Source organism: Chenopodium album, chromosome 19, assembly GCF_948465745.1.
Source record: "Chenopodium album chromosome 19, dcCheAlbu1.1, whole genome shotgun sequence".
Taxonomy (NCBI): domain Eukaryota; kingdom Viridiplantae; phylum Streptophyta; class Magnoliopsida; order Caryophyllales; family Amaranthaceae; genus Chenopodium; species Chenopodium album.
In genome coordinates, this window is record NC_137852.1 from 2,650,558 (window position 1) to 2,675,347 (window position 24,790).

At 35.2% G+C, this 24,790-nt stretch overlaps 3 protein-coding genes and 1 pseudogene across 6 annotated transcripts; 1 reads left to right on the top strand and 3 right to left on the bottom strand.

The window, feature by feature from the left end:
* Positions 1-141: 141 nt before the first annotated feature.
* Positions 142-2,912, bottom strand: LOC145595032 (clathrin light chain 2-like). The gene is made up of 3 exons (XM_081651383.1): positions 2,523-2,912; positions 1,235-1,388; positions 142-747 (listed from the first exon to the last, which is right to left on the bottom strand). Exons 1-3 carry the CDS (start codon positions 2,822-2,824, stop codon positions 403-405), a joined length of 801 nt encoding a protein of 266 aa, XP_081507509.1. The 5' UTR covers positions 2,825-2,912; the 3' UTR covers positions 142-402.
* Positions 2,913-3,872: 960 nt separating this feature from the next.
* On the top strand, positions 3,873-4,322 carry LOC145596112 (pleckstrin homology domain-containing protein 1 pseudogene; annotated as a pseudogene).
* Positions 4,323-9,896: 5,574 nt separating this feature from the next.
* On the bottom strand, positions 9,897-11,335 carry LOC145595086 (small ribosomal subunit protein bTHXc-like). The gene is made up of 3 exons (XM_081651444.1): positions 11,126-11,335; positions 10,898-10,962; positions 9,897-10,202 (listed from the first exon to the last, which is right to left on the bottom strand). The coding sequence occupies exons 1-3, from the start codon at positions 11,277-11,279 to the stop codon at positions 10,116-10,118; spliced, it is 306 nt and encodes a 101-aa protein (XP_081507570.1). The 5' UTR covers positions 11,280-11,335; the 3' UTR covers positions 9,897-10,115.
* Positions 11,336-12,030: 695 nt separating this feature from the next.
* LOC145595033 (putative zinc metalloprotease EGY2, chloroplastic) lies at positions 12,031-23,722 on the bottom strand. 4 transcript variants are annotated; one of them, XM_081651385.1, is made up of 14 exons: positions 23,399-23,722; positions 23,203-23,281; positions 21,863-21,940; positions 21,656-21,760; positions 21,417-21,521; positions 20,616-20,678; positions 20,389-20,499; positions 19,696-19,770; positions 19,509-19,614; positions 19,256-19,349; positions 18,588-18,741; positions 12,873-13,080; positions 12,621-12,781; positions 12,031-12,532 (listed from the first exon to the last, which is right to left on the bottom strand). In XM_081651385.1, exons 1-14 carry the CDS (start codon positions 23,554-23,556, stop codon positions 12,284-12,286), a joined length of 1,746 nt encoding a protein of 581 aa, XP_081507511.1. In that variant the 5' UTR covers positions 23,557-23,722; the 3' UTR covers positions 12,031-12,283. The 4 variants fall into 4 exon arrangements, with proteins under 4 accessions (XP_081507511.1, XP_081507510.1, XP_081507513.1 ...); XM_081651384.1 differs by having other exon boundaries at positions 20,616-20,681; XM_081651387.1 differs by having other exon boundaries at positions 20,625-20,678; positions 23,399-23,721.
* Positions 23,723-24,790: the final 1,068 nt, after the last annotated feature.

Genomic DNA, 24,790 nt, shown 5'->3' on the forward strand with positions numbered 1-24,790 from the left:
ATCAATATAAAACGAGTATTTCAAGTAAACTTCAACATTTCAATATGCTACATGTATATCGTATATCTTTTATTTTTATTTATTTATTTATTTATTTTTTGTTTAGATTATATTAGTACCATGAGTTTCCCAAGATGATGTAATAATGGAGGTTGAGATTAAAAGCTAATAGAATTTGAATAAGGTAGCTTTGGTCTAAAGATTTCGAACATATCAAAACACCTAACAATAAATCACGTCTTATATTCTACCTCATAATTTACTTGTCAAGAGTTTCTAATGGGTCAAGCCTAGAATTATGCAGCATCAATATACACAGTCTATGACGCTATATCAACATTGTAAGGGCTCAACCATCATATCCTCAGATATAATACAAAGACATTGAACACAAATCAGTCATTATGCGGCGACTACTGCTTCTGGGGCAGTTTCAACAGCTGCAGTCTTGGGGGGCTCAGCACTAGAAGTGGTGCCATTGGTCTTAGCATCTGCAGGTGGTGAAGCAAGTTTTAAATGAGCAGGAGTAGTGTGCTTCAGCTTCACAAGTATCTGCCTCATTCTTGCAAGGTCAGTCGGCTTCCCAGGCTTTGGTCCTTGGATCACAGCAATAGAAGGCTTCTTTTCCTGCTCTTTCTTTCCTCTTTTCTGTATAGCAGGAACTTCATTAGGAATAAGCTCTGCTATTGCCTTCCAGTAATTCTTGTCAGCCTCCTTGTGAAACTTCTCATGATTGGCCAGAAATAACTGCAAAATGAACACAGCATTTCAGGACACAAGTCACTATACAATGGTATCAAAATGGAAAATCATAATAAGGACTATTGCTTACAATTCAATATACAACAAAAGATTCCCACTCATTGCTTGACATCTAAATGACGAAAAAACAGAAAAATTATGCAGCCTGCAGCTCAACATGGATTGAAAAATGGCTAAAGGAAGAAGTTCTAAATTGTTTAGTCTAATTACTGTCAAGTGTCAAGACCAACCCAAGTATTTTTGACATGAACATGAAACTTTTTTTCCACCACTAATAAGAACCTTAAACAGTCAACTACAAGCCATGCCCCAATTTAGAAGTGCACATTCGCCACAACAACCAAAAAGGTACTGTACGATTGTAAATGTTGTGGTTCCATGCACAAACAGTGAATATGAAGTCCATTTCTGAAACTTAATTTAATTGCCATCTTAGACAGGCTATATACGATCACAAAAAGCAGAACCTTACCTCCTCTTTCTCTCTGTTGTTGTTTTTATTGTTCTCACATGTAACCTTTCTCTTTTCATGGAAGGCCACTTTGTACTCATTTGCTTCCTCAATGATCTGGCTCAGAATTTCTTTCTCTTTCTTCTCCTTCTCTTCCAGTCGAATAGCGTTTTGCCTAAATAAACCAATGAAATTGATCATCAATCAACAATGCTCTTAAACCATTTCAGTTTCTCAAGTAGCTAGAAAAGACATAAATATGTGTATATGGAACTTGTATTTTGAGAATAACATTGTCAACATACAATCATATTCTAAAAAGGTTAAAAAGTGACAAATTATAAAATAAGCAAGTTCAATAGATCAATGCCTTTTAACCTAAAGCTAGTAGCACAACACTCCATATCAGCCTGTAACAATAACATAGAGTCCAAAGCCAGTATGCATCCTGCCATTGCTGAGCTCTGAAGAGGTCCAGGGGGGTCGTTGAACCTACCAGCCTATCTGACCAGCTTAGGACAGTTCTATTAATCATCAGTTCCGCTCACTTCTGTGATGGATTTCATGCTGACATAATACTAAATATGTCTCACAATGCCCGTCTAATTTCCTCTGAAATGTTTAAAATAGTTTGTCCTGGTTAACAATTACTTTTAAAATCACACATTCTGAATAGCGTCTATCCTTAGAAGTCCTTCCATAGTATTCATATATCTCAAAATGCTAATTTTCCGAAGAGAGAATCACAGCTAAATACATACGAAGTAAAGTCTGTCTATTAGATCAGCAAACTCACATAACCTAGTATGTCCACTTGAAAAAACATGCTCGAATCAATACAATAAATAGCTTCCAGTCCTTAAATTAATACTGGATTGTTGCTTCATTCCCCAAATCCAAAGGCAATTCATCACTCATCCCACATTCAAATTGAATTACATTTTCCTTATTCAAACAAATTGCACAATTCTATGAACTAACACACGAATTTTAGGAATTTCACAGCAAAAGGTGAAGTTTTTAGTATAACTAATCAAATTACACTAATTAACTTCAGAAAGATTCAATTTTATTTCACATTTCAAGTTCAATTCAACTAAAAAGAGAAAAATAACCTAAATTACACTAACTAACTTCAGAAAAATTCAAACTTAATTCACATTTTAAGTTCAATTCAACTAAAAACTGAAAATTAACCTAAATTACAATCAATCAATCAGTTCAACACTTAGATCTCACAACAACGCTCAAAATTCAACAAAAAAAACTGAAAATAAATCATAATTGAAAGCAATTGAATTACGCCTACCTCCGCCATTCACGAAGAGCAAACCCTTCCTCCTGCATTTCCGAAGGCGGCGGCAACACCGGACCATTAACATCAATAAAAACTCCATCATCAACCGAATTACCATTAGATCCCAAAATGTCATCGTTGCTATCATTGAAAACCACCGAGTCATCAACCGATTCCTTGATTGACTCGGAATCGACGAAACTGGAGTAGCCATCAACAGCAACGTAGCCATCTTCGCCTTCGAAGGGGTGGGTCGGGCCGGATGGGTTGGACTCGGGCCCGATTTCGTCGAACGAGTCAGGGAAGGAAGACATTTCAGAGTACTGAGTTGAGTTGCTGAACTGGGTTCCTAACTCGGAGGGGTGTTGTCAGAGAATGTGGAATTGTTGCTGATAATTTTGGTTAGTGTTGATGAGAGAGAAAATGGGCCTTAAAGTTGATATTGTGAGGGTTATAAATTGTGAGGTGTTTTTTGGGTTGGGCTCTTAGGCTTGTTCTCTTACGTTGAAATTCAGTTCATTTCAGCTCAGTCAATGAAAATAGACCTTTAATACTGATTTTTTAACTTTATGTTTTTGCAAATTATGGTCAATTTGTAGGATAATTTTTTTTTTACAATTTTAAATGTTCAAATTCTTCAAGATTGCATTGTTTATGTGTTTAATGAGTTTCTCTAATTTACAAGTTTTAAATGCATGTTTAATTAGAGATATCAATTAAAGGGGTTGGGATGGGAGGCGGATGTTGATTTTTCCATCTTCGCCTAACATTGTTATGCTCATCTTTAGGCTATCACTTATAATGGAATTCGAATTTGTACATCCATGCCCTTGACATGTACATAGTTAAAACTCTTATCATCATACAATCCACCTAATACCCAATTAAGACTAAAACTCCAACAACAAAAAGTAGGTATTATGTGGGATAGATACAATTGCAGATTTAGCTCCACCGTAACATCACATTCTTCCCCAATCTCGACCCATACTAGATTACTAGAGTCATCTCCTGTCTTATTATCGCCTTGTGGGGAGGAAACAAGATGAGTCTCTTCATTAGCTCGCTTTACTAACATCCCTATTTATAACCAAAATCCATTCGTTGTAATAATACCTTCACGGAATCAAAATTTACTAATTTGGACTACTTTTAAGCAAATTTGAAATTCATCAAAATAATTTACTTGTAAGAATTACCAAAGGGAATATTACAATTTTACAATTATAAACAAAATTTACTAAAAACTTGACTACAAATATGAATATCAAAATCATAAACATAAACAAGTCATATTCTTCTTGAAATCCACCCTATCAAAACCAAACCCAAAAATCCCAAATTCCCCATTCTCTCTCCTCAATGTCAAGCCTCTGGCAATCAGCTCTAAACCGGGTCCTCGGAAACGACACCGGCGAACCAACCGGTTCAGACTACGACGGAATCGAATTCTGGACCGAACCAGAGCGAGCCGGGTGGTTAACCAAGCAAGGCGAGTACATCAAAACATGGCGTCGTCGTTGGTTCGTCTTAAAGCAAGGAAAACTCTTCTGGTTCAAAGAATCAATTGTCAACCGGTCTTCTAAACCGCGCGGTGTTATTCTGGTTTCCACCTGTTTAACCGTTAAAGGTGCTGAAGATGTGTTGAACCGCCAATTTGCGTTTGAGCTTTCGACTCGGTCTGATACTATGTACTTTATTGCTGATTCTGAGAAGGAGAAGGAAGATTGGATTAATTCGATTGGAAGGTCTATTGTTCAGCATTCTCGGTCTGTAACTGACCGGGAGATTGTTGATTATGATAATAGGTGATTTTTGGTTTTGATTTTTGATTTGATGGATGTTTGTGTTGTTGAATTGGGTTTTTTGTTTGATTTTCTGGGTTGTAAATGAATTTTTGTGTTGTTTAATGTGAAAGTGGTTTTGGTTTTTGATGGGAATTTTGATGTTTGTTGTGTGATTATGTTGGATTTTGAGGAATTAATTGTTACGGATGATTTTGTAGGTTTAATGTTGGATGTATTATGCAAATTAATTCTTGAGTTTAATTGTTTGTATGGAATGTAATTTGAGTTGAAGAATTGCTGGAAAGCTCAATTATCAGATTATAATAATCTGGGGATCTGAAAGCTCCGTTTTTTGCTGTTTATTGATTGGAATGTGATTCTTATTCTTTCCTATCCTCTGAGCTGATGCAGAGAGTAACAGGATTCCTGAACTGATGCAAAGATCATATGAAGCAGTTTATTAAGCATTCACATTAGATGGTATGAAAATAACATCACTCGTATGAGTCGTATCATAGTCTCGGGTGTACCCTGATTTCTATGATAGTCTCGGGTGTACCCTGATTTCTATGCTATGTCATCCCGACGTATATGATGCATACGTTTAAGTAAACATGAAACATGGCATAATTTGCTTCAAATGATTCTTTCAAAAACATGCAATGCTGGATATACTATTTGGTATGACTAATGTGATCTTAACTCTTGAGCACCAAGTTTAATTTAACAATGGCCAAACACCTAAGAGCATATGGAATCCTGGAACAGAATAGGAAGCATGCATAAGGTCACAATCTTACAATTCATGTGGTAGATGAATCACTAAGTTAGTGGAGTAGTCCCTACCATAATGTTGAAAACTCTGTACGAATAATGTTAGGTTATGGTCACAATATATAAACCTATAATTTTAAACTGTTTGATAATGACATGTGGTTTATAATTGCATGTTGAAGAACTCTCCAGAAGCACTGTCTGCTACACCCATGCAAGTCTTGTGAACCCACTGTATAGCCATGGCGGACCTTCAGCAAATATATCTATGGTAGTTTGATCCATGAATCGAGATAATTAATGATTTGGGGATTACGAAACCGGCTTATCATAATTAAAAGCTACAAATAGCTAGTCATAACAATAACTTTCGTAAATCAAGTTATCTAATTATTTCATGTACATCTAGTCCTTAGAAGGAACAAGGAGGGGGAAAATAAAATTAATGAAATTTTTACATGTTGTTGTGGGGTGGGGGGGGATCCTCTTAGAAGGACGGCGAGTTTCCACTTTTAACCTAAAAGTCAAAGAGCTGGTTAACTATTCTAGTCTCCAATCTCTACTTCGTATATAAATATACACAAATTTTTGTATGTAGCTGGCCACACCATATGGCCAGCCACAATTTTATTAAAAAATGCATAAGTTTTCTCTTTCCTTTATCTCTCTCCTCTTTTCTTAGCTTCTTCTCCAAGCCAAACCACACATCACTAACAACCATTTTCTATTCCACCCATTTTCTCTCTCCTCTTTTCTTAGTTTCTTCTTCAAATTAGACCACACATCACCAACAAGCATATCTCTACTCAACCCATTTTCTCTCTCCTCTTTGCCAAATTGATGCAATTAAAGCCCGAAATTGTAAAATTTGGGTGTTAAATTGCTATGAAAATTGCGATTAATTAAGGTTAAGATCATCAACAACATTTGAAGTAGTAAAATCAATTAGAACCGGAGAAATTTGAGCTCATTTTCTTCGTGGAATCTTCGATCGAACATTCTTCGTAAAAAAATCAGCAACATAAACAACAATAGTAGTATGAGCAGATTATAGAGTGTTACTTGTCAAAAAAAAAAAAAAAAAAAAGAGTGTTACTGGTTTAGTTAGGTGTTACTTGTACGGTGTTACTGGTTTGGTCAGGGGTTACTTGTAGGTGTTATTGGTTTGGTCAGGGGTTACTTGTACGTTGTTACTGGTTTTGGTCGGGGGTTACTTGTAGGGTGTTACTGGTTTTGGTCGGGGGTTACTTGTAAGGTGTTACTGGTTTGGTATGGGGCCTACAAGCAACTCTTAAATAAGTAACGCATACAAGTAACCCCTAAAGTAACCCATACAAGTAACCCTTGAATAAGTAATCATACAAGTAACCCTTTAATTAACCCATTCAAGTAACCTCTGAATAAATAATCCATATAAGTAACCCCTGAAGAAGAAAAAAAAAATAAAAATAAACAAGTAACCCCTAAAAAATACAATTAACCCCTAAATAAGTAATCCATAAAAGTAACCTTTGAAAAAAAAATAAAACAAGTAACCCCTGAAAAATACAAGTAACCCCTGAATAAGTAATCTATACAAGTAACTCTTTAAAAAAAAAATACAAGTAATCCCTAAAAAAGTAATCATACAAGTAACTCCTGAAAAAAAAAATTAAAAAAAAAATAAATAAAAAATAAAAAAAATAACACATGAAAAATACAAGTAACCCTGACAATACCAGTAACTCCTACATACGCGTGAATAGTACCCTCTAGGTCAGTTATTTTTGCTAGGGGTGTCCATAATTCGGATAAAAACCGAAATCCAATCCAATCCAAACCGAATTATGAATTCGGATCGGATCCGAACTTTAAATCGGATTGGATCGGATTGAGATTTTTTAAAAATTCGGATTTTCGGATTGGATCGGATTTACCCTAATTGGATCCAATCCAAACCGAAAACCGAATTGTAAAATTAAGCTTGTATAAATATGGACTTCTTTATTTTTTGAAGTTTAGCTCAAATACTTACTACTACAAAAAATAAATTAGGGAGACTTTGTATTAATTAATTAATGACTTGACGTTGAACTATTTATTTTACTCATTATTTTAAAGACTTTTATTTGTATTAAAGCTTTATTTTTATAATTGTATTAGGAGCTAAAAAATAATGTATTATAATTCGGATTTTCAGATCGGATTCAAATAACCGAATTTTAATTCGGATTGGATCAAGAGAGAAATTCGGATCGGATCGGATTGAAAAATTGAAAACCGAATTATATTTCGGATTGGATCAGATTTGGACTAAATCCAAACCGAAAACCGAACGGACACCCCTAATTTTTGCTGACTTGGCAGCAGGCCACATGGTGTGGCTTGCTGCACCAAAAAGGCACCGATAAATATATAATATCACTTATGTGCACCTAATAAACGAAATAAGCTAAGTTTGGTCTAGTGGTAAGATTTGCCACCTCGGTTGGTTGTGGGATCAATTTCCACTCGAGACAATTTGGGGTGGGGATTCCCCCCCCCCCCCCTCCCCTCCCCTCCCAAATTGTCTACCCCGCTAACCCAAGTTGGATTGGACTTGTAAAAGATTCCGACCTGATTGGGCCCTTCCCTTACCATTAAAAAAAAAAATATATACATAATGCTTTTGATCGAAAGCTTTCCTTATATGTTCTTTGACATCTAGGATAATTTGGGTGCAACCAATCACTCATATTATAACTGAATATCAGCTCAACCTGAGAGTGGGTTTAATCTCTTTGTAATCCAACATAGAAATTTGCTTCTCATGCATGCCTGTAAAACATACGAAGTAGCTACAAAGATATTGCAGAAGTGAAAATTCTACAATGTCATTCTTTAAAAATGACACCATAAAGTGTTGACATGGTAAAATCTAATTGGCTTATATTTAGTATTTTTATTTTTATTTTGAATTATTTTCTATGTTCATAGTGTATTAAAATTGTATTTATATCATGTATTTTTTTTAAATACATGTATTATTTTATATCACATTTATTTAAAAAAAAAAATCCCAATTTTTCGAAAAAAAAAAAAAAAACCAAAATTGAAATTGTTCATCATCAATGTTCGTTCTTCATTCATCTTCATTTATCCACCCATTCCCAAACATTCACTGTTAATGTATTCTCATCATTTTTCTTCATTCATCCACCCATTCCCAAACATTATTGTTAATGTATTCTCAATTCTTGCACCAAACACATACGAAATAGCTGGGCAGCGAACAACCAGATGATAATCACGGATTTTCTACCGGAGAAGAAGAACAATTGCCGGAAACCTTGAGCTGCTGCCGTGAATGCCGAAAAGCCGCCGGGTTGTTGATCGGAATATTGGAAAACCCAATAAAAATATGAATTAAGAATAAGATTTGAAAACCCAATAAAAATTCGATCTTTGGAGGATTTGTTCGTTGGTCGGAATTTCGGTTTGAGTTCCGTCAATTAAGATCACAAGTGAAGAATGATGATGAACAATTAAGAACGATGATGAATATTTGATTATCTAAATTTTGATTGTATAATTTAATTTTCTGGATGATTTTAAAAATTAAAAATAAATTTTCAAATACTTGATTATGTATTCTTTACAAAAATACATGTATTTTCAATTATACATATATGTATAGTACATTTTGACTTATAAAAATAAAGGAAAAATTGACCAACCATAACATGCCACATCAACATATTATGGTGTCCTTCTTTGAAGAATGACACAGTAGAATAATCCATTGCAGAAGGCTTAAAAGTTCCCTTTGTAGCTATCCTATGTGAGTCAGGACTTTACATTCGATGATACGAAGTATTACATAGTTACATACCCAAATGTTGGGGAGCTCTGTAACGATTGGCCTGTTGTTGAGGCTATAAAAAGTTCATGTCAAGATTCTCAACATAGTTAAACTATACGTTACAAACAATTACTATGTTAGTTATGGCGAGCGTTTTCTAGAGTTCTTGCGATAATACACGTACCAAAGACTATAAAGGATTCATTTGGTTAGAAAAAATAGTTGCCATCAAAATTACAGAGCACTACTATAGAGAGTATAAAACTTCAGTTTAAGGATTTATATCAATCCAGAGAAAAACAGTGTCCCAAGATTACACAGCCTTATAAGAATGGGGGCTTTATGGAGAAAAGAGTGCAACTTTGTTCTGTGACACAGATCACTATCTCTAATTATTTTGTCAAAAGTGATAGTAATCAGCCTATAACACTGTATGCGGGTAAAGGTCAGATATAAAGATTGGTGCTTGGAGGGAAAAACAATGCAGTCGGAACAAGTAAAATTCAGAGAGGCTTCCTACTGAATTGCTAATTATGGGCTGATAGTGCACATCATGACTTCACAACCAGTAATTTACAGTTTAAACGCTTTAACACAGAGCAACAGATGAAGCAACAGGATATTAATATACAATAGTATCCATTCCACAACTCTCTAAAGCAAGTATTCATTTGAATCCTATGGGCTATGGCTGATTCATATATGACAACCTTCATGGCGTAAGAATGTAAGATGACATACATGACAAAGCATTAGCCTTGGCATGAGTATCTCTTCTAGATTGGCAATGGCGCTAGCCTAGCCACAAAAGGAAAATGTACTCACGACCTCTATAGGGGTTTTTCATAACCAGATTCAGCATCAGCCTAATAATCCTAAATCAAAGTTGCAAAAAATGAAAAAAATCACAGTGTTGAGGCTAACAACCTTAATGGATGCTTTTCATAAAAATTGCGACAAGATAGAGTGCTGCCATCAGCTACAAAGCAGTCTCAACTCAAAAGGTTTCAATAACTCCTCATATATAACAGGCATGGAAAAAACCACATTTCAGGAAAGAAAAAAAAAAGGGTTTACATTGCCATAAAGAGCTAAAATGCTTTGAAAAGTGTACAAAAATTACATTGACAACTCAAGTACCATCCTGCTACCTAACAGGTACGAAGAAGGGCAAGGAATACCTCAAGACATATTCTATTCAGAATCAACATAAATTAATCATCATCATTCGTCTTTCTCAGATGGATCCCCTTTAGGAACGATTGGCGCTTTTGGAGGGCCTCTTCCCTTGTTCTTGTTCTTAGGTCTCGCCTAATATTACACATCGAACAATACGTGTGAGCACAAATGCTAGACTGCTAGTTCAATTCAACTAAACAAGATAACATTATTGTTCAACCTTATTCCATATCCAGTCCTAGTTCCTAAATTGATATATTCATCAAGATGACTCGTCAACACAAGAATATTAGAGAAAATTACACTTGCATATAACTAGATTTAACAACTCAAGCTTTAACTTGGATTCACAAAAGAAGCAAATGTTATTCACAACAACAATGCCCTCGGAAAACACAAATAAAAAACAAAAGAGTGAGCAGCAACAAATCATACTCATACATCACTTTCTTCAAGCAATTGACATGAGTCGCGACACAATCTCAATCAAGTTTAGGTGTTTATACTCCTCCAAAGTTCAGAATTATCAAAACAATCAATACTTTGCCTTTATAAAAATTTCTGCATTATCAATGTTGCACTTGTATATAAGTTGAAATATAAATATGAGACACTAATTTTGTAATCAATCATGTACGCACCTCATTTAAACTGATAATTTTTTATAAGAGATGAATGATAATCCCGAAAAAAATAGTGTAATTTGAACTAGTAACGTGACAACTAAACACGAGTTAATAGGTTTCGATATACTACTACAAACACACGAAAAGTCAACGAAAGAAAAAAAGGAAAGACAGAGAAAGAACGAGAGAGAAAACACTGACATTTCCAAAAGAGTGGTTGAAGCGTTTGCCTTTGGCAGTCTTCTTGTCACCTCTGCCACAGTAAACTACCGCAAAAATGAAGAAACAAATCAGTAATAGAACAGAAAATTGGATTAAATTAGCGAATTGAACTTCTTCTTAAAGAAGGATTGAAAATTAGGGTTTTGAATTGCGAATTTGGGAGGTTTATTGATTGAATAATTGATTAGTGGAGTGAAAAGTACTTACTGAGTGGGAGTGATGGAGAAGTGGAGACGGAAGTAGAGAGAGAAACAGTGATAGGAGAGGACAGAGAAACTCCGGTGACGGAGTGAGAGTGAGAGAAGGAGAAAGAGATGGAGTGGGTCGCCATGGAAGTGGTTCCGAGCAGCAGTGAAGCCATTGTAGACTTTCAAGATAAGAGAGTTTGGATAGGATCTTTGCTGTTGCTAGCGGGTCACTGGTTACAAACTCTTATATGAAAGAGGGTGCTTAATATTTTATTTTATTTTATTTATGTATTTATTTTAATATATTTAAACGGTGAAATTGCTGTGATTTTCTGTTTTTTTGGTTTTATGGTTTTCAAACTCATATGATATAAGTCAAACTTATTAAAATTATGATAATTTTAAAAACTGACAACAGAATAGTGGAAACACTTTTTTTTTTTTTTTTCCTATTTTTGGTTTATTGTTTAAAAAAAAAAATAGAAAACTGAAAATAGAAAACGATGCAAACAAGTCCTTAGTTTTATCAAAGTTGTGCACTTTATTTAGAACTCGTTAGAATTTAATTTTACTAATTGAAGTTGAATTTTTGCTTGTCACTTGTACTAAAACAAGATCAAATCTCATTTTATTTATGCGAGTTACATATTAGTTGTTGAAATCCTTTTGAATTTCTCTCTATTGATGAACTTTTTTTCATATGAATACAACATTTATAACAAATTTGTAAATTTTCTGATGAACCCGAAAAAATTAGATTGAGATGGAATGAGAATCAAATTACAACTTTTATTCAGATAACTTTGTGTACACGTTGTTATTGAAAGTGCAAGCATCTTAGGGGTTGATTCTTAGTGGTGATGTGAAAATCCCCCAATTCCTGCAGTTTTCAAGCCGACCAAGGTTTCAAGCAATAGATCAAGCTGATCACGATGAAAGAATTGCTTCGTTATTAACATTAAAGAAAGTTACAAATTTACAATGAGAGGGCATGTGAATGATTTGAAACTCATTCCAAGTATATTGAATTTTAAATCTTTATTGCTGTGACCTGTGAGATGACATTCCCAAGTACAAGGCCCGAGGGGATTGTTTGAAGGCACTATAACAAAAATTCTGTGATACTATACTTACAAACTAATCATCGATGAGCAACTTATAAAACTCTGCCTGTGTTTCATAAATTCGTCAAGGCTTCATTGGCAAATGGGAAGGGATAAGGCAAGCATACAAGAAGTCCAAGGACTAAAACTGCAATCCCAAGAGCAACATTCTTCTGGTCAGGTTCGCTGATTTCCTCAGAAAGGGGAGCAATCGGACCCCTCTGTAAGATATATATCAGAACTACCCAGTAGAATGCCACATCGTTGAACAATGAAGACAGTCCGAGAAGTACAATTGAGGCTCCAGTAAGCCGAACGGATGCCTGTCAAGTGTCAAGTAAAGTCATCAGCAGGTAATTTGAGATACCAAATTTGGTTTTCTGCATATACCTGTATACTTCATAACTGTACCTTTCTTCCCCATATGGCAAAAGAAATACGCCCACCATCAAGCTCTCCAGCCGGAATGCTGTTAATGGCATTAATTAGCAGCCCAGCCCATGCCCATAGGACAAGTGGATTGAGTGATATTGCTTGACCTTCCTTAAGGACATCCCCTAAAAGTAGTTTTGCTATTCACCAAAAAAAAGTGAATCATCAAGATCCTCATCCAACACTAGAAGTCTAGAATGCAACAAATGGATGCAAGAGAATTTTGCATACCAGTTCCCCCGACTAGCAATGATTCATGAAAAACAGAACCATCAACAACAATGCCAAGGCCATCACTTGGTGGTAGAATGAATCCCAAAAAGAACAGTATGAGACCCAAACTATATCCAGCCAGGGGTCCAGCCGCAGCAACCTTCAGAAGGTCCTCACGTTTAGGTACAATATTGACGATCCTTGTGATGGCACCAAAAGAGCCTATCTGTTGTCACTTGTCAGAGTAAATCCTCAGACATTTTGTGCAGCATTTCTAAAAAAAGCTTACTAACATCTCATTTTCATGCATAGGAATTTAAATTATGATCTTCAACAACAATAGATATCAACCGTGATATTTTATTCAATACATACCAATTTGGGCAATTTCTCATTTTCAAGCATAGGAGCTGTAGGCTATCATATTACTAAAGGTTCAGTGATGTGTGTGTTCACCTCTTACTGTAATGGGCATCTATCATGTATGATTATTGGAGGATCCTTCTACAATTTGCCTCTTAGATTCCCCCCTCCATATAATGTCTCCCTCATGCCTCTCCAACTTGGTACAGAAATACCATAGCCCTAGCATAAGGACATCTTCTTGTCTTTCTTTTTAACATCTTTTGTAATACTCCATATACTAACTATTGACATGTTACCCACGTTTTGATTTTAGTTTGTCCCATGTTGTTCTCTTCTTTGGTTCATTAATTTATCATCCAATCTCCTTTCGTTATTAATACTAAACAGTAATATTATTAGTTTGTTACAATTCATTATTATTTTAAAGTCGACATGGACATGGAGTAATATTTTAGGGGACAAAAGGGGTACATCAACATTCCAAAATAGTTTGCTCACTTGTTATGGAAAATACTTTTAGCCTATAATCCACATTTTTAAGGAAATTTTGAGGTTTCGGTGCCCGGTGGAAAAAAGTGTTGAAGCCCTAGGAGATATATCTCGGAGTCATATAATGCCGTTTGAAACCATATATGATCATTATATGTTGTCATAAACGTACGTGGTAGGCTAGAGTTTACAAAAATCAATGCAAGTTGTGAACGGGTAAAATGATCGTTTAAGGCCATATTGGACGGTTTCACCGATCCAATTGGACACCTAGAGGGTATTGGAGACCATGGTAAACATTATAACAATTTTTATTTTCGGGCGAAAAAAGGTCAAAAAATTACAAAATTGAAGGCTATAATCCACGATTTTTGAGGAAATTTTAAAGTTTCGGGGCTCGGTGGCGAAAAGCCTTGAAACCATAAGAGATACATCTCAGGGTCATATAATGTCGTTTGAAACCATATATCATCATTATATGTTGTCATAAACGTCCGTGGTAGGCTTGAGTTTACGAAATCGGTGCAAGTTGCGAGCGGGTAAAATGAATGTTTCATGACATATTGTATGGTTCCACCGACCCAATTGGACACCCGGAGGCTATTAGGGACCATGGTAAACATTTCGGTAATTTTTATTTTCGGGCAAAAAAGGTCAAAAAAAATTACAAAATCAAAGGTTATATTCCACGCTTTTTGAGGAAATTTTGAGGTTTCGGGGCCCGGTGGCGAAAAGTGTTGAGACCATAGGGGATATAAATCGATGTCATATAATGCCGTTTGAAATCATATATGATGATTATATGTTGTCAAACACATCCGTGGTATGCTTGAGTTTACGAAATCACTACAAGTTACGAACGGGTAAAAAGACTATTTAAGGGTATATTGGATGTTTTCACTAACCCAATTGGACTCCCGGAGGGTATTAGGGACCATGGTAAACATCTCGGCAATTTATATTTCCGGGCGAAAAAAAAGTCAAAAAATTACAAAATTGAAGGCTATAATACATGCTTTTTGAGGAAATTTTGAGTGTTCGGGGTCTAGTGGCAAAAAGTGTTGAGACCCTAAGGGATATATCTCAGGGTCATATAATGTCGTTTGAAACCATATATGATCATCATATGTTATCATAAACGTCCATGGTAGGCTTGAGTTTACGAAATCACTACAAGTTGTGAACGGGTAAAGATGACCATTTAATGGCATATTGGACGGTTCCACCAACCCAATTGAATTGCAGGAGGGTATTAGAAACCATGGTAAACATCTCGACAATTTTTATTTTCGGACGAAAAATGGTTAAAAAAAATACAAAATTGAAGGCTATAATAATCCAAACTTTTTGAGGAATTTTTGAGGTTTCGAGGCCCGTTGGTGAAAAGTGTTGAGACCCTAGGAGATATATCTAGTGGTCAAATAATGCCGTTTAAAACCATTGATGATCATTATATGTTGTCATAAACATACGCGGTAGACTTAGAGTATAAAATGATCGTTTAAGGGCATATAAGATGGTTCCACCTAGGGGTGCTTATGGAGTGAGTCGATCACGAGAAGAGGGTTGCTCGACTCGTGCTCGTTAATTTCGAGTCGAGCCGAGTCAATCACGAGTTGCTCATTTAAAGGTTTACGTCTCTTGAAATTCAAATATTTGTTAATGATATATTCTTCTCTTTATATGAATTTTTTATACTTAAGCTTATTATATTAAATTTATTAAGTTTCAAGGTTAATTTTTGTTTTTAAAGATGAAATAATAGAAAAATATTGAATTTCTTGTACAGTTATTGAGTTTCGAGCGAGTACGAGCAAACTCGAGTCGAGTTTTGACCGAGCGTTGACCGAGTCGAGTTCGAGCTGCTCGGGAGTTGCCCTACTCAATTAGCACCCCTAGTACTTCCACCAACCCAATTCGACTCCCGGGGGATATAAGGGACCATGGAAAACATCTTAGCAATTTTTATTTCCGGGCTAAAAGGGTAAAAAAAAATCACAAAATTAAAGGCTATAATCCACGCTTATTTAGGAAAATTTCGGGCAAACAACCTTGAGACCCTAACGGATACATCTCGGGGTCATATAATAACGTTTGAAACCACATATGATCATTATATGTTGTCATAAACGTTCAAGGTAGGCTTGAATTTACGAAAACACTACAAGTTGTGAACGGGTAAAATGACTATTAAAGGGCATATTGGATGATTTCGCCGACCCAATTGGACTCCCGGAGGCTATTAGGGACCATGGTAAACATCTTGATAATTTTTATTACCGGGCGAAAAAAGGTCAAAAAATTACAAATTTTAAAGGCTATAATCCACGCTTTTTAAAGAAATTTTGAGGTTTAGGGGTTTGCAGCAAAAAGCCTTGAGACCCTAAGAGATACATCTCGGGGTCATATAATGCCGTTTGAAACCATATGTGATCATTATATGTTGTCATAAACGTCCATGGTAGGCTTGAATTTACAAAATCGGTGCAAGTTGCGAACAGTTAAAATGACCTTAAAAGGCATATTGGATAATTCCACCGACCCAATTGGACTCTAGGAGGGTATAAGGGACCATAGTAAACATCTCAGCAATTTATATTTCCGAGCGAAAAAAAGTCAAAAAATTACGATGTTAAAGGCTATAATCCACGTTTTTTTAGGAAATTTTGAGGTTTTGGGGTCCGCTGGCGAAAAGTTTAGCGAGCCTGGGGAATATATCTCGGTGTCATATAATGCCGTTTGAAACCATATATGACCATTATATGTTGTCATAAACGTACGTGATAGGCTTGAGTTTACGAAATCACTTCAAGTTGTGAATGGGTATAGTTACCGTTTAAGGGCATATTGGACGGTTCCACCGATTCCCGGAAGATATTAGGGATCGTGGTAAACGTCTCGACAATTTTTATTTTTGGGAGAAAAAAGGTCAAAAAATTACAAAATTGAATGCTATAATCCATGCTTTTTAAGAAAATTTTGAGGTTTCGGAGCCCGGTGGCAAAAAGCCTTGAAACCCTAAGAGATAAATTTCGGGGTTATATAATGTTGTTTGAAACCACATATGATCATTATATGTTGTCATAAACGTCCGTGGTAGGCTTGAATTTACGAAATCACTGCAAGTTGTGAACAGGTAAAATGACCATTTAAGGGCATATTGAATGGTTCCACCGAACCAATTTGACTCCCTAAGGATATTAGAGACCATGGTAAACACTATAACAATTTTTATTTTCGGGCGAAAAAAGGTCAAAAAATTACAAAATTGAAGGCTATAATCCACGCTTTTTGAGGAAATTTTAAGGTTTCGGGGCACGGTGGCGAAAAGCCTTGAAACCCTAACGGATACATCTCGGGGTCATATAATGCCGTTTGAAACCGTATATCATCATTATATGTTGTCATAAACGTTCGTGGTAGGCTTGAGTTTATAAAATCACTACAAGTTGTGAACGGGTAAAATGGCCGTTTAAGGGCATATTGGATGGTTCCACCAACCCAATTGTACTCTCGGAGGGTATTAGGGATCATGGTAAACATCTGGGAAAATTTTAGTTTCGGGCGAAAAAAGGTCAAAATTGAAGGCTATAATCCACGTTTTTTAGAGAAATTTTGAGGTTTTGGGGCCCGGTGGCAAAAAGTGGCAAAATTGAAGGGTATAATCCACCCCATTGTTCGAGTACAGGCTAGGTTCAGATCATTGTCGGTTAAGGTCGGATCCTTGGGTCGAGTCAGTTTTTGACAGATTTAGGGTCTCAACACTTTTCGCCACCGGGCTCCGAAACCTCAAAAATTTCTCAAAAACTGTGGATTATATAGCCTTCAATTTTTTTTTTTTTTTTGACCTTTTTTCGCCCGGAAATAAAAATTGCCGAGATGTTTACCATGGTCCCTAATACCCTCCGAGAGTTTAATTGGGTGGGTGGAACCATCCAATTTGCCTTTAAATGTCACTTTACCCGTTTTCGTACATGCCTCTTGTATTGGCTATAAGCTTTCACGGGGCCTTTAGGTCTCCGGATAATGGTCATATATGGATCCACACAATATTATATGATCCCGGGATTCATCCAGTAGTGTTCCGTGAAATTCCAACACCAGCTCCCGACACCTCCTAAATCGCTCTGATTTCGTATTAATTGGTGTTTGGTTATCAAATATAAATGATTTGTTGTGATGATAGTGGAGTATATTTCATTAAATAAGAGGGCATGGGACCTAACTTTTAGTGCTGGGAATAGAGAGACAGTAAAGATTTGGGTCGATTCCATTTTTAGAAATAGGAAACAGATAAATATGGAGAAGTGAGGCATACTATACTGGAACGGGGAACGTAAATAACTACATTGCCAAAAATAGTGGAAAACAGAAGATTATACAATGCTGGTACACATTTTCACTGAAAGCTTTTCGTGCCTTGCCTTTCATTATGCTCATCAGATTTCTTTAATGTCCTGATATCTTATACTCCCTCCTTCCCCTTTTGATAGTCTCTTATGAGTAAATTTTAGTCCCAAAATGTCCACCCCATTTGCTTATTTTAACAACCATTAATATTAATTTTTTACCAAAATTCCCTCCAATTTACAACAATACTAGTGCAAATTTATATTTCCCATGTAAATTTTGTTTTCTCATGTACTTTTATTATTTTCTCTCTCTACTTTTTTGCATACCCAATGTCAGTTTACTTTTTCAATGTACTTTAATTATTCTTATTTGTATTTATTAATTCCCATGAAAAATGCCTGTAAGGGACTATTAAAAGGGGACGGAGGGAGTATAAAAATTGTATAAATGAATGAGCGGACTCTGCCAGCAAAGACAATACTCCATATATGTCTGATAAAAATTTCAACTGGGGCAATATCATACCTGCCAACTGGGGATGAAATATGGCACACCAAGTTTCACTCCACAATTATTAGCAACAATATAATGTCCAAGCTCATGTACCCCCAAAATAAGCGCGGTCACAAGTGCTCCAGGAAGACCATTCTTCAGCAATTCAAGCTTATCAAAACTAGATCTGAGATAGCAGATGGAAAACATAAGTCCTTAACATAGTAGTTTTGCAATTTGAGTAAGTTACAATATCTTAGGTATGCTGCCACCACAAGTTGACTGATCAATGGCCTTTAAGAACACGGGATGATCAAGTTGATGACAATAATCAACTTGATCATCCCTATGACAGATAAAATTTAAGAGGGAATATCTGAAGTCTTTCCTAACTACCTAAGATGATCAAGTTTATTCAGATAATATCTGAAGTCTTTCCTAACTACCTAAAAGAAGAAAATGCAACCACCTAAGATGATCAAGTTTATTCAGATAAGATCTGAAGGGTTTGACAGAACATAATTTTTATTCAAAGTCTCAGACATGAGACAAATATCATGTAACAAACCCTATGACAGATAAATTTAAGAGGGAATATCTGAAGTCTTCCCTAACAAATATGTCCAGAGTTTTGGGTGAAACATAGAATAAGTGTAAAGACTGTAAATCATAGATGAACGAGAGTTGAGAAAAAGGCATACAACAAGTTTGACTGCAGTTCAGGAACATTTCGAAGTAGTAAGGTAAAGAGAGTCACCAATCCAAAAGCCCCTGCTGCAAACCATTCTGGAACAGCTGCAGCAATTTGTGACAATAATCAAGGTTGGGAATGTTGCATTAGTCTGAAGATTAATAAGCAGCCATAACATCTAAAGAGAGAGAGAGAGAGAGAGAGAGAGAGAGAGAGAGAGAGAGAGAGAGAGAGAGAGGAGAGAGAGAGAGAGACTTATTTACCTGTTGTCTCTGGTTGCAATGTTATTCTTGGCACCACCACTGCCACAGGTTTATCATCTTCAGGATTGATAAGCATAAACAGCTTATATTGATCTCCCAATGTATCCTGCATGTGAAATAAAAGCCTTACAAGATGTTCATCTTAGAATTAACAAGTGCAAACTGCAAAGACTAAAGGCCAACGTACCTGCAACCTCTTTGATAGCTTTTCATAGCTTTCAGATGCGACCCCTCGTAAATTTCCTTTAAATAATACTCCACCCTAACACCCAAAAAAAAAAAAGAAAAAAGAAAAATTAGAAAAAAAAAGAACACAATTTCATAGCAGTTTGCTTTATTTGGGTTTATAAATTATCAGTAGAGACTATACATTAAAAAAGAAAGTATTCATATTTCTGACAAAAAAAAAAAAAAAAAAAAAAAAAAGAGAAAAGAAAAGAAAAGAGAAAGAAAAAAGGGAGTATTTATAATCAAGCTTTCATAAACTCAGAGATAGCAAGCAAGCCAACAGTTCAAAGCATCATCATTCTCAATATCAGAATTACGATCAAGAGACGGTTTCTAAATGTATACTAGTTAAGAGTCATAAGATCCCAAATGTTATCAGCAGAAAGTACAGAAGCATAAGACATGAACAGACTAGTTCTCTACACTAACTTAACTAATCACGTACCACATTGAATATAGTTCAAATTTTCAGTCCTTTATGTTTGATGAACACTTGAAATTATTTGAGACAACTTTCATTTTTTTTAATTCTTGTTTGAGACAGCTAGCTGGTTTCTGTAACCCTAGGAGGGTAGGAGGGACACAGAGAGAGGAGCATATGCAATAGAGTGACACTAACAAGGCAACAGATGCTGCAGTTGTAATGACTAACCTCATATGGTTCTTGCCCCGTCACGAAAAAAGTGTCAAATCCAAATACTTGATCTCTAAGTATATCAATTGTCTCCTTTGGAATCCTAATTCTTTCATCCAGTTGTTGCGGCTGTTCATAGCATTTATAAATTTTACTCAGCAGAATGGTTATAGGTCAGAGCCAAGGCAATATTAATAGAAATAAAAATATTAACAGAGCTGAAACACTAGCCTATCAGATACAACCATAATCACCTTCACACCTGGAAGAGGTGAGCCACTGGCAACTTGTAAATCATCAGGATCATCCTGCTAATATTTAACAAGAACAAATGATTGTCAGACAATTACGAGGAAGCCACCAACAGAACAGTTGTTCTAGTAAATTTCAGACAGACAGAACATCTAAACTCTAAAGTTGGTAAGGAAAATAACCAAGAAGCCTCCTTATAAATGAAGATCTTTCCCATAACCCTTAGTAGTAGTATATAAACATTATTAGGTACGGAACAAAATTTTATCATAATAACCAACCAGAAGTTGCTCACACCTAAAACAAATTATGTGGTTTCAATTCTACAAACAAAAAAAGAAACTTTGAGTACAAATATAAATTTATCTTTTATCAGATGGAAAATGGACAAGTGAATATGATACTTTGACCAGAGAATAAGTTGTAAGTTTGACATTTATACAGCTTTAAATTAAGGATGAGTCTCCTTTACAAAGATATTTTTTAAAAGTGTGCCTCTCTCCACAATAACAATCAAAGCCTTAATCCCAAAGATGGGGTAGAGTTCCCTTAAATGACGGAAGGAAGGTTATAAGCAGGACATAATAAAGCATATGCTAACTTCCCACACAAAACTCTGCACAATAAAACACAATTCAGCAAGAAAATATAACAAGTTTTTGTTTACTTATTGAAAGTTCACCAATAAAGTACATTGCAACTTTATGAGCACGGAGCAGTCTCAAAAGTAACAAACAAATACATTGAAAATATTAAAAGTTATATGCCAACATATCTATCAAATAAGAACATACTTGTGTACCACCTTCACCATTGACTTTGATCTCATTGTTTTGATTGTTTTGTATAAATTTGTCGAGTAAATTTAGAGCCTCAGTGGTGGATACTTGCTCCTTCTCCTAAAAAAAAGAAAAAAGAAAAAAGAAAAAGATCCACAGACATCTATATCAAAATGAGTGAGTCAAATGTAGAAAACTAATACATTGAAAACATTAAAGTTATATGCCAACATATCTATCAAATAACAACATACTTGCGAACCACCTTCACCATTGACTTTGATTTCATTGTTTTGACTATTTTGTAAAAAGTTGTTAAGTGAATTTAGAGCCTCAGTGGTGGATACCTGCTCCTTCTCCTAAAAAATATAAGATTCACATACATCTATATCAAAATGAGTGAGATAAGATAAAGTATAACAAAACTACATGATAACTAATAGAGCAAATTTAAAAATTACCTTCTCAAACTTTGAATCATTCTCTGTGCTAGAATCAGCCGACCCCACACTTTCATTTCCTTCATGGTTGTCCTTTCCCTAGAAATCGTTAAATTAAACAAGAGACTAAAGCATTAAGATCCAAAATTTTAACATTAACACTATGCTTATTAACAAAAAAAGGTGTAATATAGGATCTGCGTGTGAACTTCAGCGTCAAACTAACAATCCGTCCATATCATTTCACCAAAGACCAAGTCTTATACATTACATTGACATGCCAATACAAGTTGCTCTTTCTTATTTCAGTTGAATGCAGACTAAGCAGTATGATATATGCATGTTAATTTTTCCTCGCACTGATTCCCGCTGCTGAATCCATACGTCGATAAAGCACCAACATAATATTTAACAATGCTGATGAATTAACAGTTCTAGTATTGAACTAATGGCTGTAAACCAAACTCCTTAAGCTCTACCTTACGAGTAAGCATTGGTTTTCACTCACCTCCCACCCTGACCCCCACTACATGACCATGAAATTAAAGAATCATATAAAGAATTTGCCAAATTTCATTATCAAACCAACAAACTTAGGGCCTGTTCTCATTGGCTGAACTCAGCAGAATTGAACTGAGCTGAACTGAATTGAATATTTTATAAGAGAAGGAAATTAGGAGCTGAGCTGAACTAAATTTAATTTCAACGTATGAGAACAGGCCCTTAGTGTCATTCTCTCTATTTCGAATCATTTAACAATATACATTCATTTGGCTTCAGTGTAATTATCACTTATCCTAAACAAGCAACTAAATGGTTAGATAGGATAAAAATATTGACATGGTTACCTCATTTCTTAATTTAAAGAATGGTTCAATTAGTTCAGAGATAAAAAGACCAAGATACAAGCTAATCAAGATCAACATAATCTAAACTTAATACAAACTCGACTCAATTTTAGTCAGGCTAAAACTTAGTTGAGCTAAATATTACAAGTATACTGAATGACCAAAATTAAAGATTCTTTTATTTTTCTCTCCTCTTTTTAATCTACTTCCATGAATCAACTGCAAGCAATTCAAGATTCATAGTAAACTTTTCGCGTTAAGCTCAATTAAATCCTTACCTAGCCAAGTAGCCAACATGAGATGATATCAACCTAAACCCGAACTAGAATTAGTTCAGAATCACTCCACATATGACAAAAAGTACATGTAAACACATTCAAAGATACTATCACTGTATCACAGGCTCGTTGTCACTCGTAAAATTGGCACAAAACATTAAAATAACAACGAAATTAGAAAAACACAAACACACAACTAAACAAATTTTAAGCTTCTGAATCGAATATAACATACCTTATTATCATTGGTATCAGGTTCAATATTATCTTCACCAACTCTACAAACGAAATCAATTTTTCTTTGAAACCCTAACCTAATACCAGAAATTCAACAATCAATCCAAAAATCACCATATTCATAAGATCATAAGTTAATAACAATTAAGCTGCAATTCTAGTCAAAATAAAAACAAAAAAGAAGGAAGCAATACCTAGAAACAGCAACAAATCGCAATTGACAACTGCGAAATTTGCGAGGGAAATCCAAAGAAGAAGAAGCAACAATCAAAGGCTGCAAACGAAGAACAGAGCAATGAGTACATTGCGAGAGTGACGATGAATTGCAGCGCAAAGCTGTTGGAATTCCCATGCTTAGCTTCAATGACGACGAATTTGAACTTCAATTTGATGTGAAATTCAGCATCCTTTGGCAGCAAAAATCAGTAGTAGACGATGAAAGTGGTTGAGTGCTGGAGATTTTTTGGTTTTGGACGTGTGTAAGAACTTGGAATTGCGAACAGTGTAAGAAATCTTATCTCTGAAATATCGGATACTCGAAATTGGTTCGATGGATGCGGCCCGCTTATGCAGATGTGTTCGTCTTGTAGCCAATGGGCTGCCGTGTCGTGGTCCACGCCTGTCGGCTTTAGCAATTTCCAAGTACTGAAGGATCTTTTAAAATGAGTTAGGGCCTGTTCACATTAACTGAATTGTGCTGAACTGAACTGATTGGAGCTGAACTAAACTGAACTGATTGGAGCTGAAATGAATATTTTATGAGAGAAGGAAATTAGGAGCTGAACTGAACTGAAATGAAATGAATTGAACTGATTGGAGCTGAACTGCATTGAACTGATTGGAGTTGAACTGAACTAAACTGAACTGAAATTAAGTAAATATGAACTGGCCCTTGAAATTGAGTTAAAATGCATTTGATCTATATTAATTTTACTTAGTATTTGATTAGGTTTTTTTAAGTATGAAACCTTATATCAAGTCATACCCTTAGTAGAGACTAGAGAGTATTTAATTTTACCACATCCATGGGAATCTCATTCTTACCTCACCTTCAAAAATTCACATTCGATTTTATTAATGATATGTTAGTTTTCGAAAGGAAAAAAATCACTTACAACCGTTGTATAAGTCATGTGGCTCACCTTCTCTTTCATTTTTTTAAAAACAAATTCCAAAAAAAAAACCTACTTTTCCCCTTATTAGAGAATCATTGTATTAGAAATTCCCTAGTTTTTCTAAAATAAGTGAATAGGGTGAACTAAACAAACCTTATTATCTCTTATTTTCTCCTAAAGTATTGAATTATGCAGTGAAATTTTCATGATAATGTAGCATGATTATACCTTTATGACATCACACTTGTCAAGTCACATCATATTATGACATCACATCATTAAAAATTTACTTTCATAATATGACATCATTATAGTCAAGTCACATCAGTTTATATATAATTTCATGACATCATTATAGTCGAGTCACATTAGTTCAATATACTTATTTGACATCAATATACTTATATGACATCATTATAAATATATGACATCATTATGGTCAAGTCACATCACTTCAATATACTTATATGA

Excerpts from the sequence above, each read along its gene's own strand:
- LOC145595032 (XM_081651383.1), bottom strand. The coding sequence starts at position 2,824 with ATGTCTTCCTTCCCTGACTCGTTCGACGAAATCGGGCCCGAGTCCAAC. Across the intron at positions 1,389-2,522 it reads GCTCTTCGTGAATGGCGGAG|GCAAAACGCTATTCGACTGG; the intron begins GTAGGCGTAATT and ends TGGTTTATTTAG. Across the intron at positions 748-1,234 it reads ACAACAGAGAGAAAGAGGAG|TTATTTCTGGCCAATCATGA; the intron begins GTAAGGTTCTGC and ends TTCATTTTGCAG.
- LOC145595086 (XM_081651444.1), bottom strand. The coding sequence starts at position 11,279 with ATGGCTTCACTGCTGCTCGGAACCACTTCCATGGCGACCCACTCCATC. Across the intron at positions 10,963-11,125 it reads TTCTCCATCACTCCCACTCA|TTTACTGTGGCAGAGGTGAC; the intron begins GTAAGTACTTTT and ends TTTTTGCGGTAG. Across the intron at positions 10,203-10,897 it reads TCAACCACTCTTTTGGAAAT|GCGAGACCTAAGAACAAGAA; the intron begins GTCAGTGTTTTC and ends GTGTAATATTAG.
- LOC145595033 (XM_081651384.1), bottom strand. The coding sequence starts at position 23,556 with ATGGGAATTCCAACAGCTTTGCGCTGCAATTCATCGTCACTCTCGCAA. Across the intron at positions 19,615-19,695 it reads AGCTATCAAAGAGGTTGCAG|GATACATTGGGAGATCAATA; the intron begins GTACGTTGGCCT and ends TTTCACATGCAG. Across the intron at positions 12,533-12,620 it reads TTGCCATATGGGGAAGAAAG|GCATCCGTTCGGCTTACTGG; the intron begins GTACAGTTATGA and ends GACACTTGACAG.